Here is a 22041-nt window from a genome sequence, read left to right as displayed (position 1 = left end):
ACTAACTAACAAAATGAAATTCAATGGTGAAAAAAGCAAGGTTCTACATTTAGGCAAGAAAAACCAAATGCACAAGTACAGCATAGGTGGCACCATGCTCAATAGTAGTAACTGTGAGAGGGACCTCGGAGTCCTAGTAGACAATCACTAAATATGAGCCAGCAGTGTGCTGCAGCTGCCAAAAAGGCCAACACAGTGCTAGGCTGCATTAACAGAGGATAGAATCAAGATCACGTGAAGTATTAATACCACTCTACAATGCCTTGGTAAGGCCACACTTGGAATACTGCATCCAGTTTTGGTCACCACGATGTAAAAAAGATGTTGAGACTCTAGAAAGAGTACAGAGAAGAGCAACAAAGATGATTAGGGGACTGGAGGCTAAAACATATAAGGAACGGTTGCTAGAATTGGGTATGTCTAGTTTAACGAAGAGAAGGGCAAGGGGGGACATGATAGCAGTATTCCAATATCTCAGGGGCTGCCATAAAGAAGAGGGAATCAAGCTATTTTCCAAAGCACCTGAAGGCAGGACAAGAAGCAACGGGTGGAAACTAATCAAGGAGAGAACAACCTAGAACTAAGGAGAAACTTCCTGACAGTGAGAACAATTAATCAGTGGAACAGCCTGCCTCCAGAAGCAGTAAATGCTCCAACACTGGAAGTTTTTAAGAAGAGACTGGACAGCCATCTGTCCGAAATGGTGTAGGGTATCCTGCCTGAGCAGGAGGTTGGACTAGATGACCTCCAAGGTCCCTTCCAACTTTACTACTATTATTATTATTATTACATTAGTCATTTGAAACAATTGCTTAAATTCTATTATTTTTGAGGTGATTAAAGTCATATAAAGAAATATATAATATAGAGGAAACATTTGTGATAAAAATAGTACTAAAAGCTAACTATTACACAGGAAGTATTTCTATGAAGTAATGATGCATTTTCAGCATCTGCTTTTCCTCTTATATTTAGTTATTATGTCACACCTTAGAACCACATTCTGATGGATTTTCATTAAGCATAAAGATCCAGTTTATGAAAGAGTAAAAAAAATGAAGTGAATGTTGCAGACATGTATAGAAAATGCTTTAAAAAGATAATTTATTTTCTCAATGTAAGATCATCTTTCTCTTTTATTAACTGTATATAGAATAGATGACTTATATACTGTTTTTTCACTGAGAATGATCAAACACTTGCACTGGTATGTGTAATATTAAGAAACAAAATATAAAAAAATTAAAGTCATTTTAAAATTTGACAATACTAAAATTATTAAAATTTAAAGACCTGGCTACAAATATACATTTAATTTCTTGTTTAACTATAGAGAGAATAAAGATACGAGACAATGTTTTTCAAACATGGCAATTTATGATGTATGAATTTTAACTCCCAGAATTGCCCAGCAGGATGCATGAAATCCATCTCTTAAGGCTGCCAAATTTGAAAAACACAGATCAAAAGTAATTTACTAAAAAATAAGTGCCACTGCTGGGAATCAAAAGTAATAAATAGGCCTCTGAAAAACCAAGGAAATGGTCATAACTGTAATGATGAAAAAAATCATTAGATCTGGAAAGCAATTACCAATCTACTGCACTGCAGTGATAAGAAATAGAAGCAGTATATGCAGGCCTACATATAATTATTCTTTATGAACAAACTCTGACTGCTACAGTTCCCTCAAAACAATACGAACAGTAGTCAATCAAAAGTTATTACTCACATATAGAAATTGCTAACACACAGTACTCAACTTATAACACAACCAAAGAGTCATTTCACTGTTTCTCTGGAATTATTAGAGTAGTGTTTTCAAACGTGGCAACTTTAATTGTGTGGGCATCAACATGCTTGTCCTGGAGAAGCCTGGAAGCTAAAGCCCACACACCTTAAAATTGCCAAGTTTGAAAAACACTGAACAAGACCAAGAGACAGGATCCACTGGTCACACTGTCATATGGTCAAATCACCAATATTCAGCAACAAAATTTCAGAATTGCAATTACACAATTTTCAAATAATAATATAAAATAGGATTGGGAATTTTATTTGGAAATATCATGCTCTTATATTCAAATTCCACAAAAAAATAACCAAAAAAGACCATCCGGTTTGGTATTTCAAAGCAACAAAGGCATGAGCCTAGAGGCCATGGTCAAGAATGCTAGGATGACAATCTAGAAAAACTGCCTTAGAGTCATAGGCTTCTCCAGTCTTGTTCCATCTGGTATGGTTGATTGAACTAAAGGGTTTTGAAATCCAAAACATCCAAAAAGTAAACTCCAAATCAACTAGGGATGTTCAGTAGCAATACAACTCTCTACCATGGGAATCTATCTTAAACAGAGAAGAATAAATATGGAGAAATGCTAGATACTTTTTCTACTAAAGGCTAAAGAATTGGCAGGGAGAGAAGCTAGCAATTCCTCCGAGAAGACAAAAATGTTCTCACAGTATTACTTCAAGCTAAGGACTGTACAACAGAATACTGAATATGAATAAATGACAATCCAGAGATTGATAGCTGTTAAAAATAAAAGCAGAGACAAAAATCTGTGCATATTTAAGAAGGCAACATTACAGTGCTCTCAGTTATTTGAGTTTCTCGAACAAAAAAAGTCTTATGCTATGATATTGGAATGCACCCAGCGTTCAAGCATCTGGGAACATTAGCCAGATACCTCCATGAAAATCAAGCCAAACAAGAATTTTTAAAAATTTCATTTTTATAACAATTTTAAGATTACATGCAGGCAAGTTATTGTCATGTTTCAAATAATGTCTAAATGTCTTTTGTAAAAGCCATGCTATTTGCTTTCAGCAAGGTTTGTTATTTGTTATTTAGTATTAGGATTGCTTTCTATTTTAACCTGTAAAGTATGCTTCCATATAGTAGATCTTCAGGTTAAGTGGGTTGGGTAAACAATATTGTACAAATTTATAAATGGGTGGCTGCTTTATAAGGGATGAGGAGTTTATTATCTCCGAAATATATTTAGCAGTATTCAACCAGGAGGAACAATTTATGTATATGTCTGGGGGTTTTTAATGCACTTTTTTGGTGTAGTTTTGTCTAATTTTGCTTTATTTTTGTATTTTTTTGGAGTTTGAATTTTAATGTCTAATAAAAAATTGATTATAAAAAAAAGATTGCTTCACATTCATTCTCCAAAAGTTTGCTGCATTTTAACATTTAAACCCCCTTTATGGATTACTGCCTTGTCGTGGCGAAGGGACTTGCGTAACTCAATGAAGCTATAAACTATGCCGTGCAGGGCCACCCAAGACGGACAGGTTATAGCAGAGAGTTCTGACAAAATGTGATCCACTGGAGAAGGAAATGGCAAACCACTCCAGTATCTTTGCCATGAAAACCCCATGGACAGTACTAAAAGGCAAAAAGATATGACGCTGGAAGATGAGCCCCTCAGGTCGGAAGGTGTCCAATATGCTACTGGGGAAGAGCAGAGGGCTAGTACTAGTAGCGCCAGAAAGAATGAAGCGACTGGGCCAAAGCCGAAAGGACGCTCAGCTGTGGATATATCTGGTGGTGAAAGGAAAGTCCGATGCTGTAAAGATTTTTTCTCCATAGGAACCTGGAATGTAAGATCCATGAATCAAGGCAAGCTAGACGTAGTCAAAAAAGAGATGACAAGACTGAACATCGACATCTTAGGAATCAGCGAACTAAAATGGACAGGAATGGGTGAATTTAACTCAGATGACCATCAGGTATACTACTGTGGGCAAGAATCCCTCAGAAGAAATGGAGTAGCCTTCATAGTCAATAAAAGAATAGGAAAAGCAATACTGGGATACAATCCCCAAAATGACAGAATGATCTCAATTCGAATCCAAGGCAAACCATTCAATATCACACTAGTCCAAATCTATGCCCCAACCACTGGTGCTGAAGAGGATGAAATTGACCGGTTCTATGAAGCCCTACAGCACCTTATAGAATTAACACCAAAAAATGATGTCCTTATCATCATGGGGGATTGGAATGCTAAGGTAGGAAGCCAAAAGATAACTGGAATAACAGGCAAGTTTGGCCTTGGAGTACAAAATGAAGCAGGGCACAGGCTAATAGAATTTTGTCAAGAGAATACGATGGTCATAACAAATACTCTTTTCCAACAACCCAAGAGACGGCTCTACACATGGACATCACCAGACGGTCAACATAGAAATCAGATTGACTATGTGCTCTGCAGCCAAAGATGGAGAAGCTCTATACAGTCAGTAAAAACAAGACCAGGAGCTGACTGTGGCTCAGATCATGAGCTTCTCGTTGCAAAATTTAGGCTTAAATTGAAAAAAGTAGGGAAAAGCACTAGGCCACTCAGGTATGAACTAAATCATATTCCTGATGAATATACAGTAGAGGTGACAAATAGATTTAAGGAACTGGATCTGATAGACAGAGTGCCTGAAGAACTATGGATGGAAGTTCGCAACATTGTACAAGAGGTAGCAACTAAAACCATCCCAAAGAAAAAGAAATGCAAGAAAGCAAAATGGCTGTCTGAGGAAGCTTTGCAAATAGCTGAGGAAAGAAGGGAAGCGAAAGGCAAAGGAGAAAGAGAAAGATACACCCAATTGAATACAGAATTCCAGAGAATAGCTAGAAGAGATAAGAATGCCTTCTTAAATGAACAGTGCAAAGAAATAGAAGAAAACAACAGAATAGGGAGGACCAGAGATCTCTTCAAGAAAATTGGAGATATGACGGGAACGTTTCATGCAAAGATGGGCATGATAAAGGACCAAAATGGCAGAGACCTAACAGAGGCAGAAGAGATTAAGAAGAGATGGCAAAACTACACAGAAGAACTATACAAGAATGAGCTTAACATCCCAGATAACCACAATGAGATGGTCACTGACCTCGAACCAGACATCCTAGAATGTGAAGTGAAATGGGCCTTAGAAAATCTGAGCAACAACAAAGCTAGTGGAGGTGACAGTATTCCAGCTGAGCTATTCAAAATCTTAAAAGAAGATGCAGTAAAAGTGCTACACTCAATTTGCCAGCAAATTTGGAAAACTCAACAGTGGCCACAGGATTGGAAAAGGTCAGTTTACATTCCAATTTCCAAAGAAAGGCAATGCCAAAGAATGTTCAAAATGCACCATTGCACTCATTTCACATGCTAGTAAAGTTATGCTTAAAATCCTACAAGCTAGACTCCAGCAGTATGTGGATCGAGACCTACCAGAAGTACAGGCAGGATTTCGAAGAGGCAGAGGAACTAGAGATCAAATTTCCAACATACGCTGGATCATGGAGAAAGCTAGGGAGTTCCAGAAAAACTTCTGCTTCATTGACTATGCAAAAGCCTTTGATTGTGTGGATCACAACAAATTGTGGCAAGTTCTTAAAGAGATGGGAGTACCAGACCATCTCATTTGTCTCCTGAGAAACCTATATGCGGGTCAAGAAGCAACAGTGAGAACCGAACACGGAACCACTGATTGGTTCAAAATTGGAAAAGGAGTCCGGCAAGGCTGTATACTGTCGCCCTGCCTATTTAACTTATATGCAGAGCACATCATGAGAAAGGCAGGGCTAGATGAATCAAAAGTTGGAATTAAGATTGCCGGGAGAAATATCAACAACCTAAGATATGCAGATGATACCACTCTAATGGCAGAAAGTGAAGAGGAACTAAAGAGCCTCTTGATGCGGGTGAAGAAGGAGAGTGCAAAAGTTGGCTTGAAACTCAACATTAAGAAAACCAAAATCATGGCATCCGGCCCTCTCAATTCCTGGCAAATAGATGGGGAAGAAATGGAGGTAGTGACAGATTTTATTTTTCTGGGCTCAAAGATCACCTCAGATGGGGACTGCAGCCAAGAAATTAAAAGACGCTTGCTTCTGGAGAGGAGAGCTATGGCAAATCTAAACAGCATTCTAAAAAGCAGAGACATCACCCTGCCAACAAAAGTGTGTATAGTCCAGGCCATGGTTTTCCCAGTTGCAATGTATGGCTGTGAAAGTTGGACCATAAGAAAGGCTGAGCGCAAAAGAATTGAGGCCTTTGAACTATGGTGCTGGAGAAGACTCCTGCGAGTCCCTTGGACTGCAAGGCGTTCAAACCGGTCAGTCCTAGAAGAGATCAACCCCGACTGCTCTTTAGAAGGCCAGATCCTGAAGTTGAAACTCAAGTACTTTGGCCACCTAATGAGAAGGAAGGATTCACTGGAGAAGAGCCTAATGCTGGGAAAGATTGAGGGCAATAGAAGAAGGGGACGACAGAGAATGAGATGGCTGGATGGAGTCACTGAAGCAGTAGGTGTGAATTTAAATGGACTCCAGAAGATGGTAGAGGACAGGAAGACCTGGAGGAACATTGTCCATGGGGTCGCGACGGGTCGGACACGACTTCGCAATTAACAACAACAAACATTTAAACTGACATGAGAACCAGAACCTTTTGGTTCCTGAGAAGTTTGATGTGTTCTCTATTACAGTACCTTAAGAGTACCACTTGCAAGTTTATAATATTTCTCTGCCAAATGATGTAATAGTTAATATAGGTGGTAACCATGGCTAAGAGGACCTTTGCACCCTTTGGGTGATGCACTAGTTGTGCCCATTCCTGGATCAGGAAGCTCTGCTCCTTGTCACACATGCCCACATGTCCTCCCATCTGCAGTCCTCCTATACTGCAATGCATGGAGTTGTTCTTGAAGAACATTTAGAAGCTTCAGCTGCTGGAGTAAATGTATTGGTTACCTGGCACATGTAACACTTTGTGACTTGCATTATTTGCCCTGTGTTTCTAAATGCAATTCAAGTTGCTGATTGTCATCTTTAAAACCCTCCATGGCTTGGAACAAAGTTACCTGGTGGACCATCTTTTCCCAATTGTGTTTACCTCTTTAATCCAATGTGGCAGAATGGTATCTACTGATACCAGTATAATTTAATTTACAATATAAAAATATCAGTGTCAGCTTCATGAAACTATCAATAATCTATCATGAAATTATTAACAAAAATCAGTTTGTTTTTTTAAAGATGAATTAAATTAACATAAGAGAAAATAAAATGTAAACTTAAAAAGCAAATGCAGTTTTATATAATAAAGGCAGAATAGAATTGTTAAAAGCCAAGAAATGATAACATTTTCAAAATTCTTTTTAAAAGGTAAATAACTGAAATGATTACCTGCTTTTTTCTTAATTATAAATGTGAGATGTCTGATGGTTTATAAGAGCATATAAGGAGATCAGTTCCCAGATCTTATATGATAGTTGTCTCCAATTTTTCTGGCACCAGGGACTGGATTGGTGAAAGATTGGGGGGTGGGATGGGGGGGGAGATGGCTTTGCATGCAACCTAGATCCCACACATATGCAGACGAAGGTTTGCTCGCTCACCCATTGCTTGTGCAGCCTCGTTCCTAACAGACCATGGATCAGGACCAGTCCAAGGCTTAGGGGTTGCGGACCCGTTATGTGAGATGGCATGAAATAACTTATGAAACAACAGTATTCCCAATAGTTTAATGAGAGCATTTTTATTAACCTCACACTTCCTTCTAATATATTTTGCCCAAGCTCAAATTACCTCTGAACCATTGCTTATGTAAAGAAAACAGGTGCATATTCAGTATGATGGGTAGTTTAGCCCAGAGAATTAGAACAAAATATTATTTTTTAATACAAATGATAATGAAATGTTTGGTAGAATTTAAGAATCTCACCTGAGGTCCTCTAGGTCCTTTGGGGCCAGAAGGGCCATCTAGACCCTGTTCAAATAAAATAATAAAACTGTAAGTGTTAATAGTCAGTTCTGGCTTAAATGATGCTTTTTAAATCATTTTCTCTGCTACAATGTATTTGTTCATTACAGGAGAATTTTCAATCTTCCCTTTTTCTCAGTTTTGTTCTTTTTTATATTATTAGTTTTTAGCTATCACCTGTGAAGACATGTTATATGAATATTGAATATCTGTACAGTGTTTCTGATATATCACCCCACTTACTATATTGAAATGTAGCAATATGGAGCATACTATACTCAAGGTATAAACTAGTTAATTGCCGTGAATACAATGCTCAAACAGTGGCTTGCGAGGATTAAAAGCAGATAAATTAGTTTCATCTTCTCATTTTTAACTGAACCTCCCAATAATTGTGTGTGAATAACATCTCTAGATGCTGAAAATGGTTCTATTTTTGACATGATCTCCAGCTGCTACTTAGCCTACTAAATGATTAGCATTTGCACTAAAAAGTCAAGATGGCAGGTACAATCATGCAAATGATGCCAGGCTCTGTTTTACATGCATCTTACATGTAAGACCAGTAAAAAATAAGTAGGTCATCAATCATAAGACCATAGTTTCTGATCTAACTTTTCTGACCCACCACCTCTGGATCCCCTGTACCCAACAACATAATAGTCGCATACTTTGGGTTCCTAGGAAAGTAATATTGTTTTCAGCAGATTTCCTATGTCTTTATGACATTTAATTTCCCAGATTTTCTTGAAAAGCATAAATGAGAATTCCAGCCATCAATCACAAGAGGGTAAACTGAGGATTACAGATAGTGTTCAGACTATGACCACTCATTCTTAGCAACTGTTGAAAATTATGACAGAGTTGAATGAGGGGGACTTATGACTGATATATAAAGTTACAGCTGTAGCAGCCTCCCATGTTTACAAGATCACAATTTGTTGCAATGCACTGCAGTCATGATTGCCATTTATAGCATTCCCTGCTGGCTTCAACAATCCAAGTCAATGAGGAAACCAACATTAAAGATCATAAGTTTCTCCTGCCAGTTTTAACTTACCTACTCACTGACTCCTGTTCCATGATATCTATCCATGGTACCCCCAATCCCCAGCATCCATCCACTCATCCACAGCATTTGTGAATACAGCTGAACTCCATAGTATCTGCCCAACGCACCTGCTCACTAACCCACAGCACCTACCTCCCTGGCCATGGCACCGTATGTTGTTCATGCTCTGTAGCACCTGCCCATGTCTATAGACCCTGCTTCCGGCCCCCATTCATTCTCCCATAACTGTCCTCTGCAGCTCTCACCAGCTGGCCAACTGGCCTGAAACTCCCACATCTTCTCATGAGATGTTAACTTAACGACCCACATGGTCCTGGGTTTATGACGGCAACCGGAATTGCTGTTGTTAAGCAATGCAGGCATTTGACATCATGCTTTACAACCACATTACTGAGAAACAGAAATTCCAGACCCAATTGCCATGAACGACAACCTGTATGTTAAACATTAACAACTTCTTTTTGCACCATTATATGATTTAGCACAATCACAAAATCATACAGTGTCTAACAATATTAGTTTTTTGAAATGTAAACACTTGTATAAAACTAATGAAATATTTCAAACTGTAGAAGCTACATAATATTTCAACTTAGCTAGAGTTTTGTGATTTTAATTTTTTAAAACACTGGTTTTCATTCTCGGTTGCCATCTGTAATATCATTTCAATGCCAACAATTTCTTACATACTGTACAAGATTTAATTACAAGAATTCAAAATTCCCCTGAATTAAGACAGGGGGAGAAGTATTTTATACAGGAAAAAAAGAGACGAGTGTGTGAAATTCATTAGAATGATTTGTTTGGGTCCTGGAAATGAGTACATAATGTTTTCTTTATCTGACAAGTATAAGCGATTTCTTTAATTTAACCATACACAGCTTGTTCTCTGAAAATCTATACAAATAGTCCATGTCAACTTCTATATTAAACCAAGGAGCAGTCATCTATTAAGCTATTATGAAAGCTGGAATTCCAAATGTTTTTGGGGGAAGCCTAAAATTAGGGACAAAGGGAAACATCAGTAATGAATTATCTAAATACAAAGGAAGGGCATACAACAGTACAGCCATTATATTGTAATGATGATCTGTCCAGACTGTAAATGGGTCCTTGAAGATTGGAACTGTTCCCTTAATATTTTCCTCTGTGTTCCTGCTACATGTCTGGTTATTTCCCCATAGTATAATTTCTGTCTTTCTCTTGTGTAGAAAAAAAAGAGCTTTTGGCAAACCCTTTTCATCTTTGTCTTGCAAGTGGGAATCTTGTGGGTGATGAGAACTCTGGACAACTCAGAAACTTCTTTGAATGCCTAATCCATTATGGCTTTTTAATCCTTTGCAGATGTTCTGTGCCTTTTTATTCTTTGCCCTGAACAAAAATCTGAATGCCCAGACAAAGCTGTTTCCTTACATATCTACAATCTGAACATATGGTATGCATTTCTCTACCAGTTGCTATCTAATTTGAATTTTCTCTTTAAGGGGACACACATAGAGACACATATTTCACTTTATCCTGTACTATGGCTTTAGATGCTCTCAGTATCAATGGACAATGTGATAATAATATGCTAAAAACTTTATGGATCATATAGATTCCTGATTATCAAATTAAACATTTTTAACACAAAACTTTTCTCCACAGATTTTTTAAAAAATGGTTAGTAGAAGAGATTAGGTAAATGTTTAATGGCAGCCTCTCAACAGGGAATCATATTGCCAGCTATTGGCAGAAGACAATGTCTGAAAATAATGTTAAACTACTGAGAGTGACGAGAAGCTACATTTGTCATGTTATGTATACCAACATGAAATTAACATTGGAACTGTTTTTTTCTGAGGAACTGCACATGTCCACTTTTTTAACTAGATACACAATTATTGATCTGGGAGTACATGTTAATTAATATAGTGTAGTACTGTGACTCCTTGGTGCTCTCCGAGTTTGTTTTTTTTTGCTTGTAGACATTTCAATACCATACAAAATATTCAGAACACCAAACTCAGAGTGCACTAAGGAGTCCACAGTTCTACATAACACTCTTTTCTATTGATGATATTGTATTTGTATATTTATAATATGATTAACTGCCACATGCCAAAGCTTTAAAAGTAAAGTGCCATTCACATCAAACTCTTGTTCTAGCAATTAGGTGAATACAGCCTCTGTTTTGTTGTTTTGTTTTCTAATTTTTTAAACTTCCTGTTCTAGTTTATATCCCTGAAATTCCTTGGTTCTCTCATTCAAACCAGCTTAGCTATTTCAAGGTCAGATTGCCCACTGCTATGATACATCAGTACATATCATCTGGGAGAATCAGAGGAAGAATTTGAAAAAAAATCATTGAAACTAGAGAAGCATAAAAGTCCCAGTAAATAAATAAAAATAAAACAAATAGGTGCTCTGTTCTTTTCTTTTTAGAGGAAACACATGCCATAAACACAGTACTGTAATTGCCAGAGAACAGGAAGAATCATAAACTTCCCCTGAGTATGTTCGTTCATTCGTTCATTCATTCGTTCGTTCTTTCGTTCTGTCTGTCTGTCTGTCTAGCCAAGGGCATGGTCATTAGAACTTTTTATTTTAAAATGGATTCTTTTATAATGAAAATATGTGTTTAATAGGTTGGGCTTTGCACATCTTTAATCAATATATAAATATTGTATGAATCAAATCAAGTCAGATTTAGACTCTGTACCTTTTACACTCTCTAATTAATGTAGCCCATCTTTCTTATGCTGGTCTATGATCATATTAAAAAATTGATCTGATGAGAAAATTTGTACAATCTGTGTGTGGTGAAGTGTAACTAGCAACTATCCATTTTCCAGTGATTCTATATTTAATAATACTGCATTCCATATTGAATTCAATCTTGAAGAAGACATGTTATTGTTTCTGGAAATATCTTATTCATCCTGAATTCTGTAAGAGTGAATTTCAAGTTATTTTAGTCAACCTTACTGGTTTATTAAGCCATTTTATATAATCAATATGATTCACTCTGGGTTTTGGTTTCATTTTTTAATAAAAATTTGTATTATCAATTATGCATTCTACAAAACCAGTATAATGTACAGATATGAAACTTCACATCAATTAGGATTCTTTAAGAACTATTGATATTGTCTTTTTCATTAGCAAAAAATCCCCACTTTTTATCTTCATGTAGTAAATGTTTTAAACAAAAAGAATAATCAAATAATAATTTTAACTTACTCTGTCGCCTTTCAATCCTGGTGTTCCACATTCCCCTCTGTCACCCTGAAAAAAATATTGTCTATTTTAATTATTTTACTTATTTATGGATCTGAAATACAATAATGCCACATTGTCATGAAACTAATAATGATATACAGTACACACACACACACACACACACACACACACAAATATGTGTCGAAACATCGCCAAGACACTTCCAATTTTACGCGGGAGAAAACCCGAATAACCAAAGACCTATATACAAACACCCGCAAAAACTTCAGAAAATATGTGTGTGTGTGTGTGTGTGTGTGTGTGTGTGTGTGTGTGTGTGTGTTTTCTTAAGAATACCAAAAATAAAAAGGTGATTCCTGGGTAAACTCATGTTTAGCTAGCAATAAATGTAAGAACACCACGAAATTATCAAACTATAAAAAGTTTTAATAAATTTAAAACACCAAGCTTTCGCCAGCAACTGCCGGCATCGTCAGGGTGGTTTCCAGTTGATGGGAGAGGCTATCTATGGCTGTGGCGTTCTTTGCGCCCAGCTCATGGATCTCGTCACGGGCCCCAGCCAATCCATCTGCACTTTGATCCTAATTTCCGTGTTACTGATTGTTGTTTTCTTGCTTTCCTTTGTACCAACATTCTCATCCTTTTTCTCCTCATGTGGTCATGGGTTGGGGGAGCTTGCACGTTTTCGCTGTTTGTTTTCCTTATCCTCCTTCCTGTTACTCCCCCTTCTCATTCTCCTCCCACCTTCCCTCTTTCCATAGTCTTTATTCGCAATTATCACCTCATTGCTTTCTCCTACATAACCAGCTTCCATTTTAGTTGTCTTATCGTGACTCCCATTCTCTGATGTTACTTCACTAACTTTCATTTTCTTGTCAATGGGGGCATTTCCAATGGTACTGTCAGGGTTTGTAACATTCTTAGCCTGGCTGTCACTCCCCCCTTTGCACAAAATCCTCAGTGTGGGGGTCATCCCCTCTCCGTGGCTCATGCTCCTCTCCATTCCCTGAGGGTGAACGATCGTCTTCAGGGGAAGGGAAGGGGGCGGGTTTTTTTACGGAGGAAGAACACCAGTGTAAACTGGCATTTCTTGATGTTCTGGTTCACTGTCAACCAGACGGAACCCTGAGGACCCAGGTTTATCGCAAACCCACGCACACTGACAGAATCCTGCATTATGACAGTAACCATCCAGTGTCCCACCAGGTCAGCTGCATTAAGAGATCCTCTTTAAGAGGGTGGATTCCCACTGCAGCACGGCTAAGGCTAGGATAGAGGAGAGGAAACATCTTCTCAAGGTATGCAGACGCAACGGATATCCCATGAAATTCATCAGACGCCATAGACTGCCACTTAGACCCCCTGCTAGGTTTCAAATGGAAGAGCCAACACCACAAATTATCCGGGTTACTCTTCCTTATATTAGTAATGTCTCAGAGGCCACAGCTAGGTTATTGGCACCCTACAACATGAGGGTGGCAGATAACCCAAATCAGACGTTACGATCCAAGATAATGAGACCAAAGGACCCACCTCCCATCACAGAGAGGTCCAGCATCATTTATAAAATCAACTGTAAAGATTGCCCCACGAATTATGTGGGAGAGACATCCAAACGCGTTAGAACTAGGATTCATGAGCACACGTTGGCTGTGAGGAGAGGCGATCAATACTCCCAAATCGGGGCACACATGCTAGAGTCAGGACATAGGTTTGACTTCGATAAAGTCCAAGTGATGGCTAATGACAACACGAAAGGGGGCCGACTCCTTAAGGAAGCTTGGCTTTCAAACAATGAGTCTATCAACCGGCATATAGACTTATGTCCTGCACACATAGCGTTAAGAGGATGGGCCAGAAACAGCCAGTCCCCCGGAAAGAAACAGTCTAATACTACAACGTGCCTTCTGGGAGGAGGGTTGGTGGAGAGAAAGAGCCCTGGAAACGCCCGGATAGAGAACAGCTTACTATTGAGCAACTCTCCGTGTGTGGAGGCATGTGCTGACTCCCAACAAGTGGAAAAACGTATTAACAGCTGTGAGCCTACTGCTGGTGAATCTGAGGTCTCCCCATGCCATATGAATAATTGTGTAATGACGCGGTCCCGTACTGGCACCTGGACGTGAGACAATCGTGAATGGAAGGGCTGTAACATCGCCCCCACCCTGCCAGCGGCTCCATGATTAACCCCATCCATGATGGCATCTTAACAATGTGGTCTCACCTCGATAATGCGAGCGAACCATGGGAGGGTGAAGATCGCTCCCAACATTGCAGCTCCCGCACGCCCCAGGAAACATCTCAGAAGGGGGATTCCCTCTGGAAATAGGCAGGGAGTGAGAAACCGGGAACTGAAAAACCCGCCCCCTTCCCTTCCCCTGAAGACGATCGCTCACCCTCAGGGAATGGAGAGGAGTATGAGCCAGGGAGAGGGGATGACCCCCACACCGAGGATTTTGTGCGAAGGGGGGAGTGACAGCCAGGCTAAGAATGTTACAAACCCTGACGGTACCGTTGGAAATGCCCCCATTGACAAGAAAATGAAAGTTAGTGAAGTAACATCAGAGAATGGGAGTCACAATAAGACAACTACAATGGAAGCTGGTTATGTAGGAGAAAGCAATGAGGTGATAATTGCGAATAAAGACTATGGAAAGAGGGAAGGTGGGAGGAGAATGAGGAGGGGAAGTAACAGGAAGGAGGATAAGGAAAACAAACAACGAAAACATGCAAGCTCCCCCAACCCACGACCACATGAGGAGAAAAAGGATGAGAATGTTGGTACAAAGGAAAGCAAGAAAACAACAATCAGTAACACGGAAATTAGGATCAAAGTGCAGATGGATTGGCTGGGGCCCATGACAAGATCCATGAGCCGGGCGCAAAGAACGCCACAGCCATAAATAGCCTCTCCCATCAACTGGAAACCACCCTGATGATGCCAGCAGTTGCCGGCGAAAGCTTGGTGTTTTAAATTTATTAAAACTTTTTATAGTTTTATAATTTCCTGGTGTTCTTACATTTATTGCTAGCTAAACATATATGTATGTATGTATGTATGTATGTATGTTTTCCGAGGTTTTCACGGGTGTTTGTATGTAGGTCTTTGGTTATTCGGGTTTTCTCCCACGTAAAATTGGAAGTGTCTTGGCGACGTTTCGATGAAGTCTCATTCGTCATCTTCAGGCTGGTGCTTTCGGCTTCGTGTTTCTAGGAGCATGAAGCCGAAAGCACCAGCCTGAAGATGACGAATGAGACTTCGTCGAAACGTCGCCAAGACACTTCCAATTTTACGTGGGAGAAAACCCGAATAACCAAAGACCTACATACACACACACACACACACACATTATACACACACAGACGCACATATATACATATATGTGTGTGTGTGTATGTGTATGTTTGTGTAAGAGGGATATAAATAATTCAATTTAATCATTACATGAAACTCAAGAGAAAAAAATATTTCAGTTCAACGTCTGAATCTAAATCTTGATCCAGAAAGACTAATAATTATGCTCTCCATTTTGATTATCTATAAAAATACACAAACTCATATTTAATTTTAAGTACTGCATTTCTGAATATGTAATAACACTGTGTATGAATTGTGAGAATAAGATTTTTTTCAGCTAGTTTACCTTTTCCCCCTTATATCCAGGATTTCCCTGTTACAAAATATAATTAAAAAATAATTTATCAAGGATACGTTATTAGAAATATCAATAATGTAATCATATAATAACTAGATTGGGCATTTTGGAGAAAAAAATGCCAAGCTTTAAAGGGAAGAAAATACACATACAGCTTTTATATGCAAATATCCCTAATCATTTCAATTTACATTTATATGCAAGAAAATAAAAGAACAGACACTGCCTGACTTAATAAGTAAGTTTTCATTATCCTCTTTATACCTGACAGATGTGTTATATCAACTTTCTAGACGTATCCTCTAGATGTGTAGATTTCTTGCATGTGAATTCTGAAAATATCAAACTGCATACTTTTGGAGAGTGTCCAGATTTGGGAAGGCTAGTATGCGTATTTGTCTTCACATGTCATTTCCCCTAAAACACTAAGAGGAAGTTGATAGATAATGATTGGTCAAAAATCATCTAATATGTTTAATATCTGAATGAAAATTTGCAGCTGGGTCTCTACAGTTTAATTCCACTGTTCTCATAACACTATGCTAATGAGTTTTTCTTATCTTATCCTTAGGAAAACAAAACTGAAAGAAGACTAGATCCGATTCTACCTCTTTTAACATCAAAGCTATTAAGTGAAGCAATATCCAATACTTTCATTAAAATATAAAAGCAGCAACACACCATTGCAATACAAGCTCTATTAATTTATATTTTATTTATTTATATATCAAATTTGGAGTCTGCCCATCTTCCTCAAAAAGCAACTCTACCTCTTTTCTATAAGCATACAATATTATATATACAAGAAAAACAGGTTGCCATTGCACTGGAGAAGAGTTTGCATAATTTGTTCCTAACAGTGAGGACAATTAACCAGTGGAACAGCTTGCCTTATCGTGGGAGCTCCATCACTGGAGGTTTTTAAGAAGAGACTGGACAGTCACTTGTCTGAGATAGTATAGGTTCTCATGCTTGAGAGGGGGGCTGGACTAGAAGATCTTCAAGGTCCCTCCCAGCTGTATTCTATTCTTCTTCTGCTTACCTGGGATTCTTCTAGATAAGTAAAAAAAAATAGAATATCTCTTCTTTCAAAAAAACTGTTGTGATACCAGAGCAATGAACTAATGACATCAGATAACAAGCTGGCAGAGAAGATACTAATCAGAAAACTTCTTTTTCAAGAACTGACAGTTCATTATATAGGTGGGCTTTTAACTAAATGGTCATTATAATGATCCATATACCTCTGAACCTTTTTCACCAGGTTCTCCTTTCTCAGCCTCGCCCTGAAAAAAAAGTAGAAACTAATTAAAAATTGTCTTTCTATTTGGAAAAATTATTACCTTGCATATGCTACAATTAACCAAGTATAGAATCCAAACTGATTATGATTTCATTTAAATATATTAACCAAGATCCAGACAAGTGTACTGATCATTGCACAATGGAATGATAACAAGTACATATTTCCCACACTCATGTTTATATTTTCTCACTGATGTGAAATCCTTCATTAAAAAAAATATGCTCTGAGCATTCCCTTAAGAGCCATTTGGGTGGCCATACTGATCTTGTTTTTCTTCTTAGAACAGTGGTTCTCAACCTGTGGGTCGGGACCCCATTTGGGGTTGAACGACCATTTCACGGGGGTCGCCAAACAAGGCTGTCCGCCATTTTTCCCCCTTTTCTTTGGCCACGCCCCTGGCATCCGGTGATGTATAAGTGGTTGGGGGTCACCACAACATGGGGAACTGTATTATGGGGTCGCAGCATTAGAAAGGTTGAGAATCACTGTCTTAGAATATCGAACTTTGAAGATGAATTTGATTCTAGCAGATATCAAGCAAGAATTGTCAAGGGACCAGATTTTTTTGAATTCAGAACAGTGGAACCCTAATTCTGATATAAACCAAGACCCAATAAGCATTGAGTTGGCTCCTAATCATGGAAGAAGAAATATTTTAGAAAAATTGTAATAGGTAATGTATCCCATGGACAATATGAAAGTGAAAGCACCATAACACAGATTTGAAATAAACATCCAAAGAATTACATGGGATGTAGGACTTATGTGTAACTTCTCAACAAACAATGTACATTTTTTTAAAATTCCAGTTCAGATTTACCTTTTGCCCCTTGGGTCCTTGTTCACCTTTATCCCCTCTTCCTCCATGGCCACCCTTAAGAAACAAAGAAATTATAAACTGAGTATATATTCAATGCAATTTAAAGCATGTCTAACTGGCAAAATGACCAGTGTTTAAAGAAATCAACCAAAAATTATGTAGAATAGACACATCATATAGTATATTGGCTTTTTTCAAGTGGTTGGATAATAATCACCAACATTTGTCCAACAAAATCTCAAGACAAATAAACAGGATATCAAAGGTTAAAATCCAAACATAGTTATAATGTTATGAAAGAACTGCCTCTACAATCTTAAGATTTGCAGCTGAAGCTCTTTAGAAGATGCTACTGTTTGTGGAGATACATGTATTAAACTTGTTGGGGAAATCTTCATCTTTGTTTATTATGAATTCACTTAGGAATTATGTTTAGCTGTTGCTGTCTCACTGTCTTCAGAATGAGTGTCATGATCTTGAACTGTGCCTTTGCAATAGTTTTGAGTGATGGTTTATGGTGCAGAATGAATGAGCCAAAGAATTTTGGTTCTTTGCATTTGGGAGGTAATGATGAAAAAAAATGTGCTTCATTCTTTGTAGACAATTAAGACGTTGATTAAACTTTTAAATCATGTCCTCCTGTTTGGACTGTGGCTCTTGACAAAGTATGCAAAGCATGATTTGGCCCTTAACCCAACAGAAGTTGCATACTCCGACTTTAAAGATTGAAACCAATATAAACGGCAGTCTGAAAGCAACTGATAACTATTTTACTACTAGAGTTGTTATTACAACTATTACTAATAAACAATTATTAGTAATATTTGAAAATATTTATAGTTATTATACATATCACTATAATTTGACTACAATGAAACATGTGACTTATTCATTTGTACTAATAGCGTGAAAGTGAGTTTTAGCTTTGTTTATTTACTGTAAATTTTAACTGTTGCAGAATTTCTGCTAACTGTTCAAAGACTATAGTTTGTCTGAACCAAAATCCAAAAACAAAATTTGGGTAGGTGCTACAGAGTAAACAGGGCAGTAGTGTATCTCACCCCTTTTTCCCTTCTTCCTTTGCACAGTTTTTGCACCAGCTCAGCCACACATTTTACCTGTTTCTTCTTTTTCTATGTCCCTTGAGATACTGCTGCTAAGGGCTATAGTCAATATCCTGATTGTTCACAAAATAGTCCCCAGAGTACCCATGTCCAGATTGAACACTCATGCTTGAATGTATATATTAATTACCCAAAACTGGCTCTTCTGTAGTGTATCGATGTCAATCATGAGCTTAACAATACCCATGAGTAATAGTAAAGCTTTTGTTAGGAAGCTTTTCCTTCTTTTCCATTTAATTATATCTGATTCTCAGAGATTGCCTAGACAACTCCCTGCAGTTTTCTTGCCAATTTTTTTCAGAAGTAGCTTGTCATTGCCTTCTTCCTGGGGCTGAGAGAAAGTGATTAGCCAATATCACCCAACTGGTTTTGTTCCTAGGGCAAAATCAGAACTCACAATATCCTGGTTTGTAACCTGATGTCTTCCCCACTTCAAATATCAATATATTATCCTTAAAGCTTTTTGTGATTATCATTTACTCTCATGAACTATAAGTAGAAAAAAACTTCACAGTTCTTACTATGCTATACACTTACAGGTGGTCCTGGGGATCCTTGGTCTCCTTTCTGACATTCACACTTTTTTCCACACTAGAAGTTTTAGGAGACATTGAAAAATAAATTAGTATTGGAAATTAAGAAGACAATTTGAAATGATCAAATCTAAATTCACTTAGGAAACAGTCCTGCATAAGTAGGTTTACAGGTATTACTTATTTATTTTTATTCAAAACAAATTGCAGAAACTGTATTTATTTATTTACTCAACATTATGGTAAACTCATAGTATGTGACGTTGGACAGCATCCAGACAACAATTAAAACAATGTTCAGTTGTTAAAATTTTTTAAAAAATAAAGGTAAGACTGTGGGCAAAGAACATCTAGACACAATATAACCATCAGCCTCCTCATGGATGCCCGATTGCTGAAAGAACCATTTTCAGGGCTTTCCAAAATACTAACAATGGGGCTAACCTTGCCTTGGGGAAACAATGTTCCAGTGTTTGGGAGCCACAACAGAAAAGGCACACCATCTGGGTCCCATCAGATGAAATTCTTTAGGAGACAAGATTCACGGTATGTTCCTCCTATAGGGCCCAATGGGACAAGATGTGATTGGCAAGAGGCAATCCTTCAAAAAGTCTGGCCATGTAGATTTTTAAAGCTCAAAGCCAGCACCTTGAATTGTACCTGGAAGCAGATCAGCAGCCAGTGCATGTCACAGTATAGAGATGTAACCTGTGCCACCCTATGGGCACATAAAACTGTTTATGGAGCTGCATTCTGCACCAGTTGAAGCTTTTGGATACTCTTCAAGGGAAACCTCATGCATTATAATCAGGGCTTTTTTTCTCATCGAACGGAGTTCCAGAACCTTTTTTGGATGGAACCTTGTAGGGTAGGCAAGGCGGGTTGTATGACGTCTTTGAGTTCCGGCACCTTTTTTTTTTTTTTAGAAAAAAAGCACTATTATAATAATCCACTTAATATTAAAAACAAACCATGGGAAGTAGTGTTGAAGAACCAGAAGAGCCAGAATCATCCATGATGCTATCATTGGAACAGTCCCAGGTGCTCCTGTCTCTACATCTGGAGGTTGGAAAGAGAGGCTAAACCCCTCTCTAGCTTCGAATAATATGTAGTGCTAGGATTTAGGTAGATAAACTCTTGCTACAAATTATGATTAAGGTATTCTAACTAATCTGTAATTTAATAATTTAATGTTATACTCTCGGATTAAACCCTGGGTCTAGCTACATCATGATTTAGCCATAGTTTGTTGTATAAGCTACATCTAGCTGCATTTATTCAAGGAAGAAAGACATAAATCATAATTTAATAACCACAACGGCTGGGTTTACATATTATTCACAAAATGGTTTAACAGAGTACATAAATTGATTATTTTGTAGTTATCAGTGGAAGTCACAACAGTGTGATATGTGCAATGATGTCATATGTCACTTAGTCTTCTTACTGATGCTCATGATGTCCTTTCAAATACAAGTCCAGTATATCAACTATCTTGCAGCTGAAATCCTAACTTCACCAAAGAAAAAGTGACTTGATTCTGCAGCCAACATATATTATATTTAGTTTGCCTTTCCACCTATTGTACAAGCAGCAGGATAATAAACAAGAAACAGCTGTACATTCCTGAACTACTGAATTATTCATAACACAGAAGTTTTTTACTTTGTAGAGCTTAATTTGTGGGATTCAAGCTTCTGAGAACTGTTCATTTCTCCCACTCATGCATTCACTCTTTTGGTTCAAAAGCTCAGATTGCCACCTCAAAGAGAAAATTACTTGAAAAATTTAGAACTGCTCAATTTCTTTATTGCATGGTGGTTTCAATTGATTAACTCTTCTCAAATGAATAAAGATAACTTTAAACAGGAGGAAAGTGCTGGAAAATATTATATTTTACTTGTACGATTTGGAGTAAGTCAAAGAAAATATTTCTAGATAGGAATAAGGTGTACATATTATACCAAAATGAAAATCTACTGCATGTTCATAAAACTTTTCCAACTTACCCTCTCTTCAAATAAAGTGGACTAAAAATTAAAAGAAATAATAGATTAGATTAACATGCATTTCATTCATTGATTGCATTTTTGCCATGAGTATATAAAATCAGATAAATAAGCTTATTGAAATATAATAAGCATTAAGATAATAAAAGACAGTAAAAAGACAAGATAAAAGAAAAAAGGATAATAATAACAATAATTTATTCAACTTCTATACTGCCTGACTTTCAACTATTCTGGGGGGAATTTTTTTTCTAAATCATTCTATTTTCTTTTACGATCTCTGTTTGAATCACCAGCTCCTATTCTTTATTTTACCTGCTCCTGCCATTCAAAGTTTCCATGCAGATAGAATCATGCACTCATTTATTTTCATTTATTTTCATTTGATTTTAATTTATGAGAATATTATGTATGAATAGGGTCATTACATTTAAACAGGACTTTAGCAAACAGGAACCAAGATACTATAAAGGCCAGGTAATATATATGCACAAAAGGCCAACAAGTCCTAGGCTGCATTAAGAGAGGGATAGAAT

The 22041-nt window shown here is 37.6% G+C and overlaps 1 protein-coding gene across 4 annotated transcripts in view; it reads right to left on the bottom strand.

Moving 5' to 3' along the window:
• The window catches only part of COL28A1 (collagen type XXVIII alpha 1 chain), a 111197-nt gene that overhangs the window by 77531 nt on the left and 11625 nt on the right, over nucleotides 1-22041 (bottom strand). For all 4 annotated transcript variants that reach the window (XM_039341439.1, XM_039341440.1, XM_039341438.1 and 1 more), the window contains exons 4-10: nucleotides 21506-21526; nucleotides 19501-19554; nucleotides 17840-17893; nucleotides 16958-16999; nucleotides 15702-15728; nucleotides 12058-12102; nucleotides 7725-7769 (exon numbers count right to left, since the gene is read on the bottom strand). In XM_039341439.1, coding sequence (XP_039197373.1) covers nucleotides 7725-7769; nucleotides 12058-12102; nucleotides 15702-15728; nucleotides 16958-16999; nucleotides 17840-17893; nucleotides 19501-19554; nucleotides 21506-21526 — 288 coding nt within the window. The remainder of the gene's footprint in view (nucleotides 1-7724; nucleotides 7770-12057; nucleotides 12103-15701; nucleotides 15729-16957; nucleotides 17000-17839; nucleotides 17894-19500; nucleotides 19555-21505; nucleotides 21527-22041) is intronic.

Source organism: Crotalus tigris, unplaced genomic scaffold (genome assembly GCF_016545835.1).
Source record: "Crotalus tigris isolate CLP2741 ecotype Arizona unplaced genomic scaffold, ASM1654583v1 scf7180000017765.3138416, whole genome shotgun sequence".
In the NCBI taxonomy this organism is placed as follows: Eukaryota; Metazoa; Chordata; class Lepidosauria; order Squamata; family Viperidae; genus Crotalus; species Crotalus tigris.
The sequence above is the reverse complement of the archived record's forward strand: the minus strand, read 5'-3'. Positions and strand labels throughout refer to the sequence as shown.